The sequence below is a fragment of the Caloenas nicobarica genome, chromosome 17 (assembly GCF_036013445.1).
Source record: "Caloenas nicobarica isolate bCalNic1 chromosome 17, bCalNic1.hap1, whole genome shotgun sequence".
NCBI classification, from domain to species: Eukaryota; Metazoa; Chordata; class Aves; order Columbiformes; family Columbidae; genus Caloenas; species Caloenas nicobarica.
This window is the reverse complement of record NC_088261.1, coordinates 10,230,127-10,249,075: the sequence shown is the minus strand read 5'-3', so window position 1 is coordinate 10,249,075 and position 18,949 is coordinate 10,230,127. Positions and strand designations below refer to the sequence as shown.

The 18,949-nt window shown below is 45.8% G+C and overlaps 1 protein-coding gene across 4 annotated transcripts in view; it reads left to right on the top strand.

Moving 5' to 3' along the window:
• Positions 1-18,949, top strand: part of LOC135995620 (S-adenosyl-L-methionine-dependent tRNA 4-demethylwyosine synthase TYW1-like) — a 115,278-nt gene that overhangs the window by 43,897 nt on the left and 52,432 nt on the right. For 3 of the 4 annotated variants that reach the window (XM_065647071.1, XM_065647072.1, XM_065647069.1), the window contains exons 10-12: positions 1,302-1,420; positions 9,616-9,725; positions 15,448-15,625. In XM_065647071.1, the coding sequence (XP_065503143.1) occupies positions 1,302-1,420; positions 9,616-9,725; positions 15,448-15,625 (407 nt within the window). The remainder of the gene's footprint in view (positions 1-1,301; positions 1,421-9,615; positions 9,726-15,447; positions 15,626-18,949) is intronic. The other variant, XM_065647070.1, reaches the window with a different exon arrangement.

Genomic DNA, 18,949 nt, shown 5'->3' with positions numbered 1-18,949 from the left:
AGAGAAAGCCCAAGAACCTTTTTTTTTTTAATTGAAGAACTGGAATTTAATGCAGCGCTGTAAAGCCATTTCACAAAATAAATAGCAGCTCTGTGTGCTCAGATAGGACCCTACTATTTTTAGCTTAAGCAGGAATTGAATGTAAAGGGTTCTACTAAATTGAGCTGAAATTGGTTACAGGCAGCGGCTTTGACTCCGGTTCACACCAGTGTGTGAATATTGTCTGACGGCTTGTTTGAGATTTGTATCAGCAGAAAGCGAGAGCAGGGCTATGAGGATTAGTATTAAGCGGAGTTTTAGTGATATCTCAAATTAACACGATTGTGTTCATCATATTCTGGAAAAGAGCAGAAAACCTGCAAATTTTAGGAAGAGTCTGATGTGCCTGTCTTATGAAATCTAAAATAACTTGCTCTCCTAGAATCTGAATATTCTGAAATCTCTATTGTTTGATGGTTGAGTAGAAAACCCAGCATTTTCCATTTTGTTTAATCTTCCAACTGTGCATCTGTCAGGAGTTACCTGGATATTTTTTTCCCTGCTGCGCAGTGGAGGCTTCCTCTTGGATCACGAAGACTCTTCAGGTAGAGGAAGGTAGATTAAAAGTGACTCCGTCGTATTTAAAATTTTCTCTTGAGAGGAGTAAAGATTCTTTCTCATTTATTATTATTTAACTGCGATAATGGCAGACAGCCTTTGCTCCAAGCAACTTGCATGTTAAATAGGTGCTGGATCCCGGTGGGAGCTGCCGATTGGTGTGAATGAGGGTTTATAAGGCCAGGGTATTTATTTAATTTAGCACTAGAAGAACTAGTGTACTAGACAAATGAAAAGAATTGAGTGTTCAGTGACGCAGCCTGGAAATCGATCCTTTTTACATTTTTGTGGGCTTTTACAATGATAGTTCTTGCAGTTTAAGTGGCTTCACTTGCTTTTTGTTGGCTGATTCAGGAAAGCACATGGTCGTGCTGGAGGGTTGCGAGTGAGAAGTTATTGATTATGTTAAAGTTTCTCTCCTCTAAAGCAGTTGTAAATTTTACACCATAAATGCATGGCTTCTGTAAGGATGTATATAAACAGACTGTATACTGATCTGTGTGCTTGGAATTTCTTTATCTGTCATTATTCAAGCTTGTTCCGCAGCTGTGACCTTGCTGCGGGACTTTGAACGCTGAAGTTACCAGTGACTCGGAGCTGCAAATGTGCCCAGGGAGCAGATGTCAAACCTTGGCGCTCACTTTGGTTACGGACGGTGTGTTTTAACTTTCTCGGTGTCTGTCTGTGTCTTTCTCCACTGTCAGTCGATGCTTCGAGGCCGAGGCGGCTGCTACAAACACACGTTTTACGGAATCGAGAGCCACCGCTGCATGGAGGCCACGCCGAGCCTGGCTTGTGCAAACAAGTGCGTCTTTTGCTGGAGGTAAAATACTGACACAGTTTTACCTTGAGGTGGATGGGGTTTGTTCCACTCAGTCCTTGTCCTGTTCCTCAAGCCCAGGGTGGTGTCGCTTTTGTGCCCTTTTCACTTGGAAGCAGGGGGAGGAAGAGATTGGAAGGGAACGTTGCTCCCCCTTCTAGCCTGCGCTGGTACCAGGGAGCTGGTGGGGGGATTTGACATCTTGGGGGGCTGAAGAGGATCCAGGGGCTCCTCAGTGCCACCTTCCCTAGAGCTGGGTCCGCTGCAGCCAGGTCTTGGGCCTCAGTGCATTGAGACTGGTTGGGGACCAGTGGAAGGAAGAATCAGGGAGGCAGGAGACAGACCCCGCTCCATCCGCCACCCTGCAAGTCCCACTGCTGCCTGTGCCGAGCGCTTGGTAGAGGTTTGGTTCCCTCTGGAGGTCACTGGGACTACCTGTGGCTCCTGGTGATCTGGAGAACATGGGCTGGCTTGTGTTGGCACTACAGGAAAGCCCTTGAGGTGCTGGAGTGAGTTGAGAGAAGGGAACGGAGCTGGGGAAGGGGCTGGAGCACAAGTGTGATGGGAGCGGCTGAGGGAGCTGGGGGTTCAGCTGGAGAACAGGAGCTGAGGGGAGACCTTCTGATCTCTGACCTGCCTGAAAGGAGCTTGGAGCCAGGGGGGGTCGGGCTCTGCTCCCCAGGAACAGGCGCCAGGACCAGAGGAAACGGCCTCAAGTTGCGCCAGGGGAGGTTGAGGTTGGATCTGGGGAACAATTTCTTCCCCCAAGGGCTGTGGGGCATTGGAACAGGCTGCCCAGGGCAGTGCTGGAGTCACCATCCCTGGAGGGGTTGGACAGATGGAGATGAGTTCTCAGGGCCATGGTGCAGTGCCAGGGGTGGGTTATGGTTGGACTTGATCTTGAGGATCTCTTCCAGCCAAAATGATTCTATTCTATTCTACATTGTGCAAAGCCACCAAGGTACTAAACGATGTGAGTGTCTTTGTTTTGAAACTTGCCCATTTTTCTCACTGAAAGTACTTTCACCCCCACCAATTCCGTTGTGTTCTCAATGAGCCAAAACTGATGACTTCGTAACTGTTGCCTTCCTAAAACAGTAGCTAATAAATGACTTTCCGTTTTAGTCAGTAAAGTGACCCCTTTTCTCAGAGGAATGACTTTGTTGTTAATTCTCTCAAGGAAATGAGCTTTGCGCTTACTCACCGGAACGCCGGGATCCCGAGGGAGGTTTTTGCCGGGCTGGGGAGTGCAGGGTGGGATGGTGAGAGCCTGGGAGGCTCAGCAGAAATGAAATCGGTGATGTGAAAGCGTGCTGAGTGGGAGGACGTGGTTATTATTTGAGCTCTTTTGTCTCCTACCTTGCTACCTAATTCAAACCATGGGGGCTGTGCTTCCTTTGGTATTCATGCCCACCCCAGGCTGCCAATAACACCCATTCCATTCTTAAGCCTGGGTGTCCAGCATCCCAGTATTTCCATGCAAAACTGGCCAAAATTCCGCTGAGTACCATTTTCTGTCTTTCATAGTCTTCAGGCCTTAATGATGCAAATATTTCATGAGAATATTTAAGTGACACCATCAGTGCAAAAGAAATGCTATAATTTGAAGCTGTCCTGCGTTAGTATTATAAGTGTTAGACATTGGTCACCCTGTTAAGTTTGCGTTTGGGAGTCTGTTCCAAAATGTTAATTGATGCTCTTGATGGGCTTTCAGCATCTCTCGGCTTGAGAGGGCACAGAAAATGGCATGTTTAGTGTGCAAGTTTTGCTGCTTTTCTTCAGAGCAATGTAATTACTGAGAACAATGTGCTGCTTGTTCCTCATTTCCATGTATCGGTGAACGATGGCGCATTGAGCTCTGCAGTGGTGACTGTACTGGCAGGAGGAATATTGCCGTGCAGATTATCGTCCCTCTGTCCCTACACATAAGGTACACCATAAACAGCAAATCGAAAGCAATAACATCACCAGAATGAGGCGTTTTGTTCCTGGTGTTGCACTGCAGACTATTCAGCACTGTTTCCCTTCAAAATGACCAAACTCTGGTATTTCTTAGCAGCAGCCGCCGGTGTCTGGAGTATGGGACTGAATTAGGGAAGTCAAATGAGTAAATTGAAAAGTGCCGTAATTGGGATAAATAGCCATGTGCGATACCTTCTGTGTGCCTCCAGTTCATCATCCTGTAGCTGTCGTTTGTCACTTTGAAGAGGAGTCCTGGAAACAGGAGCCCTAATGATAACGAATGCTAGAATGCTTATTTTACTGATGCTAACAGCCTGAATGCAAGGAAGCAGCTTTCCAGGGGACTATGCTGAAAAATGCTCTCATTTATTACGTTGCAGATTGGATCTTAGGAACAATTTCTTCCCCAAAGGGCTGTGGGGCATTGGAACAGGCTGCCCAGGGCAGTGGTGGAGTCACCATCCCTGGAGGGGTTGGACAGACAGAGGTGAGGTTCTCAGGGACATGGGGCAGTGCCAGGGGTGGGGGAACAGTTGGACTCTATGATCTTGGGGGTCTCTTCCAACCAAAATGATTCTATGATTATTTACCTTCTGCAGGTGAAATGGGTTGTAGTTGATGGACTTTTCCATATACACTGCAGCCGCATGTCTTCTCAGATCTCTCCTGAGTTGGAAGACTTGAAGGTTAATTTTGACACTCATCCCAAGACTCACATCATGTACACCTTAAGCCTGACATAAAGCAGAACTGAAGCTTTCTCCACTTTGGTTTTTTTTTGTTAGACTCTGTGGTTGGGGTGCCACAGCCTCTATGTGGCTGTGAGCTGTGCTGGTCATTTAATTTGGGGCAGGAAGACAGGAATTCCATACCCACGCTCCTCTCTACTGGTTGCATGTCAGCACAGCCCACTAATCCTCCAGCCAGCACTATCATACGCTTTTTATTTTAAACCACATTCGCAGATTCTGAATCATGTAGGACTGAGCGTAGAATTGCAGGGACCGGTGGCTGGGTAGGATAAATGGTACCTTCCTATTAGCAGTTACCACCTGTGCTGTTGGAGACGTATGAAGTGCTAGTTTGGATCTACTGTTGGCAAAATGTTTTTAATACAGGTTTTGTGCCTCGCTGTTCTCATCTCATGCGCACTAAGTTGCAGATAAGGCAACTGCGATTCTTTTTTTTTTTTTTTTCTTGGTCTCTTCTTTCAGGCTTTTGACATTTGTAGATTCTGCCAATGTTTCCAACCGCTGCAGCTCTCCCAAGATCTCTGAGGAAAAGTCCAAGGAGCCTGTTTGTTTTCTCTGCCTCACTTTGGCAAGAAATGCTGCAGTTCAGCCACTTTCCCTGGGAACTGGGTATCATTGTGTTTGCCTGGTTGTGACTGACACATTTTGGCCCTGTACCAGACGTCATGGGCAGAGCCAGCATCCAAACACACTCAGAAAATTAGGGTTTTTTGTAAAAAAATGTAGCTTGACTCCACACTGGAGACCTTCCCCCTCATCCCCGGAAGTGCTACAGCCCTGATAGATGCCAAACAGATGCAGATTTAGCATGTGGCAGCTTTTTTGGAGGGCAGGAAAAGCAGATAATTCGTTGGTGTGGTTCCCCCTGCAAGGCAGCAATTGTGCAGCGTTGAGCTCCTGAGGCTGTTGCATCAAGAGCAAAGGGGAGAAAAAAAATCCACCTTAATTACTGCAACATCGCTAAGTCATAATTCTCCCTAGAAAAATAGGCTGGAATGATCCATTATTGCTCTCAGCTGGTCTTGCTGCGTTTGTAGTGTCTCTTTAGCTTAATTGTCTAAATGGAAATGTGCGAGTGACCAAATGTTTTAATCAATTAGAGCAAGTGTGGGGACTGAGGGTTTCTGACACTGTGGTGCGGCACAATCACCAGGCAAACCTGATTTGATTGTGTTTCCTGGCTGAGTGTCTAAATCCCAATCAATTATTGCGGAGAGATGGAACAGCTAAATAAGATTTAAATTAATAGGGTTTATTATTTTTGCATCTGAGGAGGCGGCAAACCAGACAGTGAAATATCCTGTAAAGAAATTGGTTCATATTTCTTCTTCTGTAACTTTATGATGTTTATACCTGTACTTGGATGTTCAGTTCTAACTCGTACAGTAGACAACAGCTGAAGTTCTGTTCAGATGAACTGAATAAGTGTGTGGCCAAAAGCCAGTGATCACAGTAAACCCTGCAAAATGAAGAGATAAATAGCAGGAGAGGTACTTAATGAGGTCTTTTAAAAACAATTAAGAAGAAACTGAAAACATAGATTAAAACAAAAGTTTCTTCTCACTAAGTAACTTGACTCAGGGGCCTAAATTCTTCAGGGAAATATGAAATATTATGATATTAAAGGAGTCAACACTGCAGGTTTGTGAAACTTAGAACCTGAGCCTGAAAGTTGAGAGTCTCCGTGCATCTCCAGCCACCAGTCCTTGTTCTGCTGAGTTAATAATCTCTTTTCCCAGTGTTTCAATTTGCTTATTTTTTGTTTACAGAATTAATACATTGTGACCTCGTTTCCTTCGTTTCCTTGTTTCCTTCAGATTAGATTATTTACTGGTTTCTTGACCTTTTGGCCTGCCTGTCTTCCAGGAGCTCTTGAAATAACCCTATAGATGGGGTGAGGGACAGGACATCAGGGAATACACCTAATTCATGCCCCTGTGAATGGCAAAAATGAAGTCTTGGTGCCTTTATGTGCTGCTCTGCCAGGACTGTAACAACCTGAGGCTTTTCTAGGAGGAAATGTGAAGGCGGCCGATGGGGTGAGCTGAGTGCAGACCCTGATGACCGGCTCAGCTGGGTGCGTATGTGTGTGGGTTTAACCATCCAAGTGAAAACCTGGCGTTTAGATTAAATATCTCTGACCTGTCCTCTCCCTAATCCAGTCTGGGCTCTTCCCATTGCCCTCAGGAGAAAGGAGAAGAGAAGGTGCAAACAGGTTTGTTATCACAGAGAAACATTAAACATTGTGCATTGGACAAGCTTTTTCCTTGGTCTTATTGCTCACATCATTATAGGGAAAAAAATCTTCCTTGTTAGCCCTTTTGGATGTGTCCTTTGTTAGTTTTATCTGATTTTCTGCCTTGACCTTTCTGATTATGACCCTGTGTTCTTGTGCTTTTCCTTTTATTTTCGACTGGAGGATCACAAGGTTGCAGAAGAGGCTGTGATTCTGCCAGATTGGTTTCTTGTTACTCTTCCAATCTTTGCTTTATTATTGGCACAGTTTGCACTTAATAGGGTTTAAAAAACTGCCAGTTGTCCTGAACTCCTTTGCCCTTCAACTCTTCTCCTCTGGGATCTCACCTGCTGCTTCAGAGAAGTCTCATTTCTTGAGTTTTCATTTTTGTTGCTCTTTTCTTTTTCTCCTTTCCTGGTCACCACCTCCAGCATCTCACCACCTTCTTGGTCCCCACCAGGTATCAACATCAATCACTTGATCACTGGAGTCAATGATACTTTATACCTGTGCTGCATTTTCCCTCAAAGTTTCTTCAAAGACTCCACAGCACTAAGCATTGCTCACAGAACAGAGCAACTGTTTTAAGAGAGGATAAAGCAAAAGCTGATCAAAATAATACCCAAGTGATTGGGGAGGGGGATGTACTGCTCCACCAAAGCAGATGCATCTCTAATAAAAATGAAATATTCTGCAGGCAGCTGGGAGAAGTCTCTAATAAAATAAGGGCTAGCGATCGTGAGACTTCTCTAATAAAATCTTTCTGGTGTGGGAGGTTTTGAGTGAGATTTTTTGCTTATTTTTGGAAGGGCAGGAATATTGAGCACAGTTGCCTGCTCAAGACCTGAGTAGCTGGAGAGACGGCTGTTGCAGAGGGTCACAAGCCATTGCTTTCCTCCTTTATAGAAATAAACCTGCTTTTTGCCAAATAAGCTGATTTGTAAACGTGACCTGGTATGTTTATTAAACAGTTGGAATATGTAAAAATTCAAGGACTTCTAGACACTAATAATTAATAGCTGTCCAGTGTGCCTCAAGAGTCTATTGATTTTTCTGCCAGCTTGCTCTATTAAGTATACATGGTACAAGTTATGTAGTTAAACATGTGTAAGAGTTTTATAAATGCCTTTTTATAGCTGGCATTCAGAAAACTTTCTGTATTGGCAGACAGGGAAAAAAAAAAAGGGGAGATTCAAAAAGCAAAGCAGTTGTAGCTTAAATGATCTTGGATATGGTAAAGTCGTTTGAGAGCAGCCTTTGAATCTTTGCTCAAAGTGGATGGAGAGATGTTTGGGCCAAAGGGCTGTTTTTATTGCTGTCAGGTGAAGGATTTGTGTGGTGTAGGACTAAGTGTGGAGCTGCAGGCCTTTCTCACATGGAGAAATTAATGGGAGTCTTTTGTTTTCAGCCAGCACCGCACCAGCGTTTGGTTTTGAGAAGGTGCTTCCCTCTGTCCTTCCTCCTGCAGTTAAACACGGGGTGTCATATCCTGTTGCCCATGGAGCTGGAAGGCTGAATACAGCAGGTGACCTTGTGGTTTTCTGCATGGCCGAATTCCAGGGGTGATGAAGAGCAGGACTGGAAACAGATCAGCTGGTCAGAAAAGAGGTTCAGGAGTATGTGTTGCTTCATCTTGTTTTCTTGTCCAGAGCATGTTAATCCAATAGGGCTATTTTGAATCATAGACTCATTTTGGTTGGAAGAGACCCTCAGGATTATTGAGTCCAACCATAACCGAACCCTGGCACTACCCAATGTCCCTGAGAACCTCATCTCCGTCTGTCCAACCCCTCCAGGGATGGTGACTCCAGCACTGCCCTGGGCAGCCTGTTCCAATGCCCCACAGCCCTTGGGGGAAGAAATTGTTCCCCAGATCCAACCTCAACCTCCCCTGGCACAGCTTGAGGCTGTTTCCATTTATCTTATTGCTTATTACAATTAGGGTGTTGAGAGCCTGGCCCAGGTTGGCCAGAGAGGTGGTGGATGAACCATCCCTGGAGACATCCCAGGCCAGGCTGGACGGGGCTCTGAGCAACCTGAGCTGGTGCAGATGTCCCTGCTCGTGGCAGGGGGGGCACTGGGGGAGCTGGGAAGGGCCCTTCAACACAAACCATTCCATGATTCTGTGGTTTCTTGGGAGCAGAGCCTGACCCCCCCTGGAGATCAGAAGGTCTCCCCTCAGCTCCTGTTCTCCAGCTGAACCCCCAGCTCCCTCAGCTGCTCCCATCACACTTGTGCTCCAGACCCCTCACCAGCTCTGTTGCTCTTTGCATGCACAATGTCTTTCTTCTTTGAAAGACACTCCAAATATACTGCTTTCCATTAATTTATTTTATGAACCATGATAGAGTTGGTAGGAGAAAAGTTGAGGAGTTTTTGTAGCATATTGTGGAAAAAAAGCAGGAGAAGATGCAACAGGGAGGTGAAGGCACAGAAATTGATTTTTCTTAGGATGATACTTAAAGGCTGAATTTCTCCTAGTTTGATATCAATCTAAGCACAGCAAGGTTAGTGGGAAATTCCTCTCACAGCAAGAGGCCGGTGCCCTTGGACAGACTCTCTCTGGGTTTTGTCCAGGTGTGAGTCCAATGGGAACCACACCAGTTGCTCGTAATATTTTATTTGCTGGTCAGGGTGCAGTTTTTTCCATGTGACTTACAATGGCTTTGTAATGTCCTCTCATGCTAGTGAAATAAGGAATGGGGAGAAACTCCATATATGTTCCAGGCACTTGGGTGTATTTGCCTGGAGAGGCTTTTCCATTTTTGAAGAATGTCTCTCATGTGTCTTGTCACTAGAGCGTTACATGAAGATTGGGTGAGAAACAAATCCTGTGCTGCTCATGTAGGAGTTGGTGCCTTTGCAATGGAACTAAAAATGGCTCAGGGACTTTTCCTTTTCCAGTGTTTTGTGCAGCAGGAGGTAGAACCAGTTTTCTCTTCTTTACAGAGGTCTTTCTGGCTGTGGAGCATCATTTTAGCTTAGAAACCTTTTACCTGTGATTCAGAATAGGTTTGTGATGTTCAATATATACTGCAAGGTCCATTCTTGCTTCTGGGGAGAGCTGGAAGGAGAGAGGTATGAGAGTGGTGTTCAAAGGTGACATCTGAAAGTTGTGTCAGAAGTAGGATATTGCTGAGAATTTCTTGTTGCTTTTAATATTTTTAAACAATGCCAAAGTCCCCAGGGTGACAGATCTTCCATGTATGTTACAAATGACAGTGAAGAATTGTCTCTCTTTCCTTCAGACATCACACAAACCCAGTGGGCACAGAGTGGCGATGGAAGATGGACCAACCTGAAATCATCTTGCAGGAGGCTCTTGAGAACCATCGCAATATGATCAAGCAGTTCAAAGGTAACTTCTCCCACTCTTTCCCTGTCGATGCTTTTGGAACCAGCAGTAAGATCTTCAAAGCCTCGATAAAAACGTTCTGATCATCTGTGAAATGCTGAGAAGGAGGCATGAGGCTTATCAGAAAGATGGGTGAGTGAGAGAACTTTTGTGGCAAACAATGTTTTCCAATATGTTCTGCCTTGTTTTTCATATTAGAACATAAGTTGGCCATTGAGCATCTGCTGCTGCCTCGAGGGAGCAGGATGGAGTTGCCTCGTGTACATCTTGGTCGTTGTCGTGTCCTTTTCCTCGGTGTGTACAGAGGCTCCTGCAGTGTTTAGAGTTGGCCTGGATGACGAGGAATCTTGATTCTTATGCAAAAGTGAGGGCAGGTAGAAGGCAAAAGGAATCTGTTCTAACCTGATAGGAAATATACTGCCCAGCCTTAATCCCTTGGGAGCTCTTGTGTCAGCTCTGAAACTTCTCGATTGCATTTTTCTTATTAATGAGTGAGCATCCAGAGTATTATTACTTTCAGGAATTACTCAGTACATCTGTTTGTGACTAAGGCTGCAGTTACACAGCATCTCTGAAAAGTGCTATATTTTGCTTCTCATAGGAACTCCTTGTAAGTTTGTTGTTTATTTATTACATATCTATATCTACATGTGTAGATGGCTGGGGTTTTTTGGGTTGTTTTTTTGGTTTTTTTTTTCTTTTTTTCCCCAATGTTCTGAACTTGGTTTCTGCACAGGGTCAGCTCTAGGACTCTGCTCTCCCCAGTGGCAGCAGAAGGGAACGAGGAATCTATAAAACGTGCAAGATGAGCCTCAGGCTTGGCTGTGGTTTTGGGAACCCGTCTGTTTATGTTGGCTGCGCACAGATAGAACCCAATGGATTTAAAACGTGAAAGGCAAAAAAAACCCCAACCTTCTGTTAGCAGTGTGGAGTGGCTGTGTCTCATTCACTGGGGTTATAAAATAGGAGGAAAAATAACTCAAGTTAGGGCCTCGTGAGCATTATTTTCATCAAGTGGTTGGTTCAAATCATCTCGTGCTCTCAGACCAGCAGCTCTGGCCACGTGTTGTGTGAGGGGATGACCAGATCTGTGTGCAGCTGATGGTGGAATATTGAGGTTACGCTTGTAAAAGCTGGTGCGGGTGATGGACGGGTTGCCCCTGGATGGCAGAAACGTGTGGTGTTTGCACTAAGGAAAGGTGAAAAGCAAGTTATTTTGCAGATACTCTGCTGCCTTCTGAAAGCTGAGTGCAGGAAACTGTTTAAACCCAGCATCAGACTAAGGAATAACCCTCTCCTTCCCTTACTACGCTCTGGTGTCTTCCCAAAAAGGAAAGATGATAGATGGACTTGGCAGCATTTGGAAAATATTCCCAGAGTGTTAAGAGGCCTGTAAGGACATCCCAATTATTTCTTTTTGGGGCTTATTTTCCATTAAATTTGTAAAAATTCCCTGAAACTTGCATGTGCATCCTAAGCACAGTTACATTTCACCTGAAACTGGGACAGGAGAAAGACCTAAAGAGGAAAAAAAAAAAAAAAAAAAGGCTCTGGACTAGAACTGAGCTGCAAAGTGGAAAAAGAAAATGTGTGTTACTTTTTCAGAGTGATAGATGGCAACATGCTTCCAGTCTTGGGAGCCTCAAAGCAAAAAGGTTTATTAAGGGGAAGAAAAATTGGTAAGAAAAGCCCAGTAGGTCGCTGTTACACTTTGTGAATTTTACGTTGTCGCTTCCCTGAGGTGCGTGTGAAAATATTGTTAGATTAGAATCAGTGAAAGCAAAATTGAGTTGAATCGCTGTGGTGAGATGAAATAAAAGATGCCCGGTGTCTTGCAGGCCACGCGTCCCTGCGTGCCGTGCTGGGCGCTGCCTGGGATGGAAATGCCTCGGGCAGGAGACACGACTGTCTGTTGCACTTCCAGCAAACTTAGCAGAGCTCCACAAATAGTAGGTTGGATTTTATTATGACTTTAAAAGAAGAAAATGAACACCAAAACCCCACAAACCACCCCAAGACTTGAGCAGCGAGATGGACGAGGTTGCTTTGGTGCAGCTGGGCAGGGACAGGGACTCCGGAGTCGGGATTTTCTTGCAGGGTGAGGAGCACGTCTGAGATGTCTGAACCTCAACCGCACCCTGTGGGCTCCTGGAGAAGAGTAACGTGGGGAAAAAGTCTAAGCTAGAGAGGCCTCAAGGCTGTGGAGTGCTGCCCAGATAATACCCAAAGCTATTTGAATGAATTGGTACAGTAGCTTTCAGGTACACATATGCAGACATCTCCATGTGTCAAAGGAAACGGTGAGAAAATCTGATGCTTTATTAATTCCATGTATTGTAGGAAAAATGAGATCTTCTTGTGGTGCCATCTAGTGAGACCTTGACAGGCTGGAGAGCTGGGCAGGGAGAAATTTAATGAAATAGAACAAGGGCAAGTGTAGAGTTTTGCATCTGGGCAGGAACAAGCCCAGTTCCAGTATAGGTTGGGGAAGGACCTGTTGGAGAGCAATGTAGGGGAAAGGGACCTGGGGGTCTTGGTGACAGCAAGGTGACCATGAGCCAGCACTGGGCCCTTGTGGCCAGGAAGGCCAATGGGACCTGGGCGGGATTAGAAGCGGGGTGGTCAGTAGGTCACAGGTTCTCCTGCCCCTCTGCTCTGCCCTGGTGAGACCACATCTGGAATATTGTGTCCAGTTCTGGGCCCCTCAGTTCCAGAAGGACAGGGAACTGCTGGAGAGAGTCCAGCGCAGCCACGAAGATGCTGAAGGGAGTGGAGCATCTCCCGTGTGAGGAAAGGCTGAGGAGCTGGGGCTCTGGAGCTGGAGAAGAGGAGACTGAGGGGTGACCTCATTCATGGGGATCAATATGGAAAGGGGGAGTGTCAGGAGGATGGAGCCAGGCTCTTCTGGGTGACCACCAGTGATAGGACAAGGGGCAATGGGTGCAAACTGGGACACAAGAGGTTCCATTTAAATATGAGAAGAAACTTCTTCATGGTGAGGGTGCCAGAGCCTGGCCCAGGCTGCCCAGGGAGGTTGCGGAGTCTCCTTCTCTGCAGATGTTCAAACCTGCCTGGACACCTTCCTGTGTAACCTCATCTGAGTGTTTCTGCTCCAGCGGGAGGATTGGACTGGATGAGCTTCCGAGGTCCCTTCCAATCCCTGACATCCTGGGATTCTGTGTAATTCTTAGGGACCCTCCATCCTATAGTATATCCTAGAGATAGCCCTCTACCCCGTAAGAGTCCTGCGTGTGTTTATACAATTATGTCATATTCTCTTTTATTGTTGCTGGTTTTGGAGGCCATAGATGTTAGTTAATGTCATGTAATTCTCCTTTAAAGTAACTGATGGAGAGACATCTCACTGGTAGGGAGCTAAGGCGGGAAGGTGTGAAGCAGTTTCTTTGACGGATGCATTTTCCAGGTGGTGACCAGTAAATCTGTGTCCTTGCAAAGGGCGTACACAGAATGGAAACATCATTGAAAAACAGGAGAGTGGGAGTCTCTGATAATACAGCATTGGTTTGACATGGGGGAAAAATGGAGTGGGGGGAAAAAAAAGGCATGGCATGACCTGAACTAAGAAATCTTAAGAGTGGATAAAACAGGTTCCCTGGGTCCCCAGTCACCGGGGCACTGGTGGTGACTGGGACTTGCACAGGGGCACCCAAAGTTGCCAGCCCGTCTCTCTAGGGTGATATGCCAGATAGATGGTGCTTTTCTTTCCCAAACTGAAGTGCACCGGTAGGAAGGCAGCCGGAATCGGCTTTCCAAAGGAGATGTGCTGATGCAAGGCGGTTTGGCTGCGTCCTCTGCTGGGACCGGAGCTCGGCAGGAGCTGGGAGCTGCTCACGCTGTCTCTTGCTGAGCCTTCAAGTTCCTGCAGCTCCAAGCTCCTGGGCTGGACCTGCCTCATGCCCAACAACCTCTGCCAGGCGCTGGATTTGCCGAAGTTCATTGTCTGAAGACACAAAGAGGCTCATGTACAGGAGCAGAGGCTGAGCGCCGTGTGGTACAACAGACGAAGCGCAGGGGAGTTCATGTGCTCCCTGGAAAACCCACTAATCCTGTTTAGTTCATCCCTGTCTAGCTTGTGATTTATGTGGTCAAATGATTGTGTATAAAACCTCTACCCTCCTCTGGAGTGTGTTTACTATATACCACATTTGCCATAAACTGTTTTGAGAAAGTTACTCTGAAGCTTTAGGTGATGTTGGATTTTTTTTCTGGCTGCTTATAAAGCTGGCACAGTAATTATCATAGTCCAATTGCAAGATGCTGAGAGAGAGAAATAAATTAATTCCAAAAATGACTTACAGTAGCTTTAGGAATACGAAAGTTAGTCCTTTAATCTCAGTGTGTGGTTCAGATGCTTCTTTCTTTTCAAATAAAGTTCTCATTTAATGCTGTCAGGTTTCTGCGGAATAACCATTAGTCCTGTCACTTATTCCGGACTGAGCCTGGCTGGTTTAAAATCCACTAAGCTTCACTCTGATCCCAAACCAGTTTTTCTACGTGAGGCTAAAGCAATATCCACAAACACCTCTTTTTTATCTTGGCTTTGCAGTATAGCATGTAATTTTCTGTACTGCTTGAGCTCCAGCATCCAGGCAATGAGAGGTGAGCTGAGGACCTGGTTTCAAACTCAAGTCTTTGTTTTTCTTTAAAACCAGACTAACCCCAGTCTAAAACCTCTGATATTATTTGAGTACATCAAGGCACGTCAAGAAAATGTGAAGTGACATATTTGGAACAAAAGCTTGTTTGTTGCCAGATGATTTAGCATGGGGTCCTGAGCGTTTGGTTGGATATGGATGGGCTGGAGGAGTATTTGCCTCTCCCGTGGGTATAAAAAAAAGTCTCAGATCAGTTAAACCAGCAGGTGATGTTTTCACTGGGATGCTACAGTTGAGCTCCTTGTGTTTCCCTCTTCATTCTGCAATATCTTTCACTGTTCAGGATGGTGTCGTGTGTTGAGTTTTCTTTTTGACCACATCCTCTGGGGAGTTACATTTGATGTGGCTGCTAAGATGATTTTAAAACTGGTTGTTGGTCCTCTGCTCAGCAAAGGGAGCCTGGTCCCTCAGAGGAACTGGTCTTTCTGGGGCAGAGGACCACGGTGGGTCAGTAGCGAGACAGATAGAACCTGGTTTTCTTTTTTTAAGACACCCACTTGAAGTGGCATTAAACTGGCTCTTCTTTTTCTGTCTCAGCAATCAGGTGGCGTCATTGAGGTCTTGGCAATGGAAAGCTTGACTCAAATGTTACTGAAGAATTCCTTGCAGTAGTTAACAGAGCACATAAATCACAGAATCATAGAACAGTTTGTGTTGAAGGGCCCTCCCCAGCTCCCCCAGTGCCCCCCCTGCCATGAGCAGGGACATCTGCACCAGCTCAGGTTGCTCAGAGCCCCGTCCAGCCTGGCCTGGGATGTCTCCAGGGATGGTTCAGCCACCACCTCTCTGGCCAACCTGGGCCAGGCTCTCACCACCTTCAGGGGCAACGATTTCTTCCTCATGTCTGGCCTGAATCTCCCTCCTTTAGTTTAAACCATCACCCCTTGTTCTGGAGTAATAAAGCCCCAGGCTCTGCGTGTCTGGGTGTTTGCTGGTTTAGTTTCCTGCAGTGCTGGCTCAGTGGGCACTGGCTGGGACCTGGTGTACCCCCTGGTTTGTGGGTTTTAGTTGATTTCAGCCTGTTTTCCCTCTTTATTTTTTTTTTTTAGGTGTGTTAGGAGTGAGAGCAGATCGCTTGGCAGAAGCAATGACAGCAAAGCACTGCGCGCTCTCGCTGGTGGGAGAGCCCATCATGTACCCAGAGATCAACCGGTTCGTGAAGCTCCTGCACCAGCACGGCATCTCCAGTTTCCTGGTTACCAATGCGCAGTTCCCAGATGAGATCAGGTGAGAGTTAGACAAAATATCTCACTGCTAAAACATCTGAGTGCTGACCCGTGTTTTAGTTCCGTTTTCTCATTCACCAACGTCAGCTCTGCACCAAGCACTGACAACCTAAAAGCCGACTCGACATCTGTTTGATTTTAACCTTCATCTCCCCGTGCTCTTTCTCTCCCCCAGTTTGATTTTCTTTTCTCTATTTCTTAAACAAAGTGTGATTACTTCTGGAAGTGAAGAGAAAGTAATAAAGTACCTCCCGGAGGTGCAAGGGAAGAACAGTGAGTGAGCTGCGTCTTGTGCTTGGGGATGTCGATAACTGGTGTGAGTGTTCCCGACAGCGAGAGCAGGAGACCAAACTCATCAAGTGCCTTTTTGGGTTTTGTGCTTCTCTTGCAGTCTGGTCTTTGTTCTAACTCCATCAGATCAGCTATGAAGGCTCAGACTAAATATCTGTCCAGCCCAGCACCTTGTGCAGGATCGGAAAAGGTGAAAGGTGCAGGCTCATCTGCAAAAGTAGGACCATTTTTTTTTTTTTTTAACCCCTTTCTCAGAAGGGCTTGAGCTAAACCTTCAGAGCATTTTAACGAATGCTGAGTCTTTACAAATGCAAAGAATCCCTGTTTCTCATGTTCTGGAGCATCCAGACTGCTTTTAGTGAAACCTGAGGTGATGCAGGTGTGAGCTGTGAGGTGGTTGGGAACTCGTTGCAGTTCCATCAGCTGAGAACACCCGCCCAGGGTTATGAGTGGAGGGGAGAAGTGACTCGGGTTCATGGGTCCCCTTGGTTGGAAAACAGTACACACGGTACTTAAGGTCCGCAAACAAAAGGCTTTTATTTTGCAGCTTGGTCCAAATGGTATATGATTTGGTGGCAGAAGGATTTACGTTATCGTAGGTTGAATGGGTAAACAGTAAAAGTTTGCGGCATATGTGGGGTTCTCTTATGTTACTATGTTACTTATAAAAAGGAAAGCAAAAAAAGTACAAGTATGGGAAAGAAAGAAAAGAGAGAGAAAGATTTCACCGTCCTTATGGCTCCGCTTCATGTGTGATGGAGTTTGCAGTCTCGGGTCCAGCGATGTGTGGTGTCCTCTGGTGTCTCGTTCCGTTCATGCGGTGAGACCGGTGGGCAGAGTGGTCCTCAGGGTGGTGGGTGGGCCCCCCCAGTGCTTACACAAGGTGGGTATTTATAGCCCTCTGCATAATTTTTGGTCTTTTGTGGAGGTGTTATTGCAAGAGAGAGAAGAATCTGGAGGAGGGTGGTTGCGAAAGATTGACAAGTCTTGGGCCATATTGAAGGGTCTGAGCTTTCCTCTTTGTGCTATGCTGGGTGTATCAGAAGGTGGAGCTCTGTGCCCTCTGTGCCACCTCCTGTATTGCCAGCCGACCTGGTCCGTGGCTCGTTAGCTTGTCCTTGATAACTAAATCGCAATTCACCTTATACTGAGTGTCTCATCTCCTGTGGCTGCATGAACTGGTTTTGCCACGATGTTTGAGCCATTATCCTTATCAGTCTCTGACACGCTGACCAAGTCCAACCCCGGAGTTATGTGAGCGTGTTCGCAGAGCTTTCCTTGGGTGGGTTTGTCGTGTCGCTCAGCTTTACATTCAGCTCGTTGTCTCCCTGTTAGCACTGCTGGTAGCGCTTCCTTTTCCCTTCCCGTGGTCTGAATGTGGCAGCGAGAGGCAAAAGCATGCGGTTTTTTGAGGGAGTAATTATACACTACAAAGGCATTCCAAATGATTAAATAATTGTGTAATCAAGTTACTTTAAGTTATGTATTATGTGCCTGATAGACAGAAATTGCTCTTTCCTAAAAATAGCGTTGCAAGAAGAGAGCGCACATTATATTTTGAAGCTGCGCTTAGGATCTGCTGAATATTTTTTAAGAAGAAACAAAAAAGTGATAAAATGCTAGTCTTGCTCTCTTAAAAATTGCAACTGTTTTTTTGGCTCATCAAAGCGAATGATTTGCTTAATATGGGAGCTGAAGTGTGCACCGAGCTCAGTTTCCTGTTGTCAGCAGAGGGGAGCTATTGTCTGAAATAAGGAACGCGAGCTCTGGTGTCCGGCGTGGCCGGGGGTGTTCGCTGGGGTCGGCAGAGGGACCCGCTGCTCCGTGTCCAGCCTGGTGCTGCCTGGGCCTTCCTCCCGACCCTCCTCCTCCTCCTGTATCTGGTCTGCAGCTTCACCTGCCTTCAGGGACACCCGTTTTCATCAAGCGAAGGAGGTTTTATAGCCCGTGGACTCGTATTGAACATTCACCTGTCTCTTCTTCCTCCTCTTGTTTCTGGTCAGTGGCTCTGAACAAGAACCCTTGTATGTGTTTTCATTTATGAGCATCAATAATAACAATGAAGAGATGCTTTTTATTGCCTGTAAGCAAATGCTCTTTTTTATTATAGTGATGTTTCTGGGTTTTGTATCGTTGACCAGGCTGTGTCCTGTCTGCTTTGTCAAACCAACTGGCGGCCTCAAGTCAATTCGTCTTCCTTGACTTGTACAGTGCTGCTCGCTCATGATTTCTGCCCAAGTCCATATGTGGTAAATGCCATGAATTTGATCTCTTGGGTGCAATCTCAGCTAAGCTAACTTCGAAATTACAACTAAAAATTGAGGAACACTGGAAAATCAATCCTAGATTTGAGATCCTCGGAGAAGAGATGTTTTGTTTGGTTTTTTTTTTCCCCCCCTCGGCCCATATTTTGAAAAACTTGCTCCATCTTCAGTGAGGCCCCATTAATTAGGCAAATGCAGCATTAAGTAAAGAAAGGGTATTTTGGCTACATTCTTTGAAACAGAATACTTCAATCCACTTAGGCCTGGAATATTTGGTCATTTTTGGAGACTGTGTTTTTGGGCTGCCGGTCCAGACAAGCTCGTTTGCAAAAAAGGTGTCTTTTTTTTTTTTAACCTAAAATATTAAATTTGTTCTGGGCTATTTCATTCTTCTAAATACACACAGCGAGAACATGTTTTAATAGCTTGAGTGTCCAAGTTAAGTGGATTTTTCTGGACGCAGAGCTCTGCTCGGTCTCATTCTGCACAGTCCGTGTTACTTTGTCACCTCTGGGGATGGCAGGGGGCTGCTGTATTTTTGGGTGGCACTGTTCAGCAGCTGAACAGTAGTTTCTAGTTTCTTCTCATCTTCTGTAAGGAACCAAATCAAGCTGGGACTGTAGCCTGCTCATTAACAGATTTCACCAAAAAAAAAAAAAATCACCAAACAAACTTGCAAAACATCCTAAAAGTGTTAAAGCCAAAGAGCAGGATGCTGTCACTTCATCTCGGTGACCCTGGGGTGGAAGATGCCACAAGGGGTGGATGTG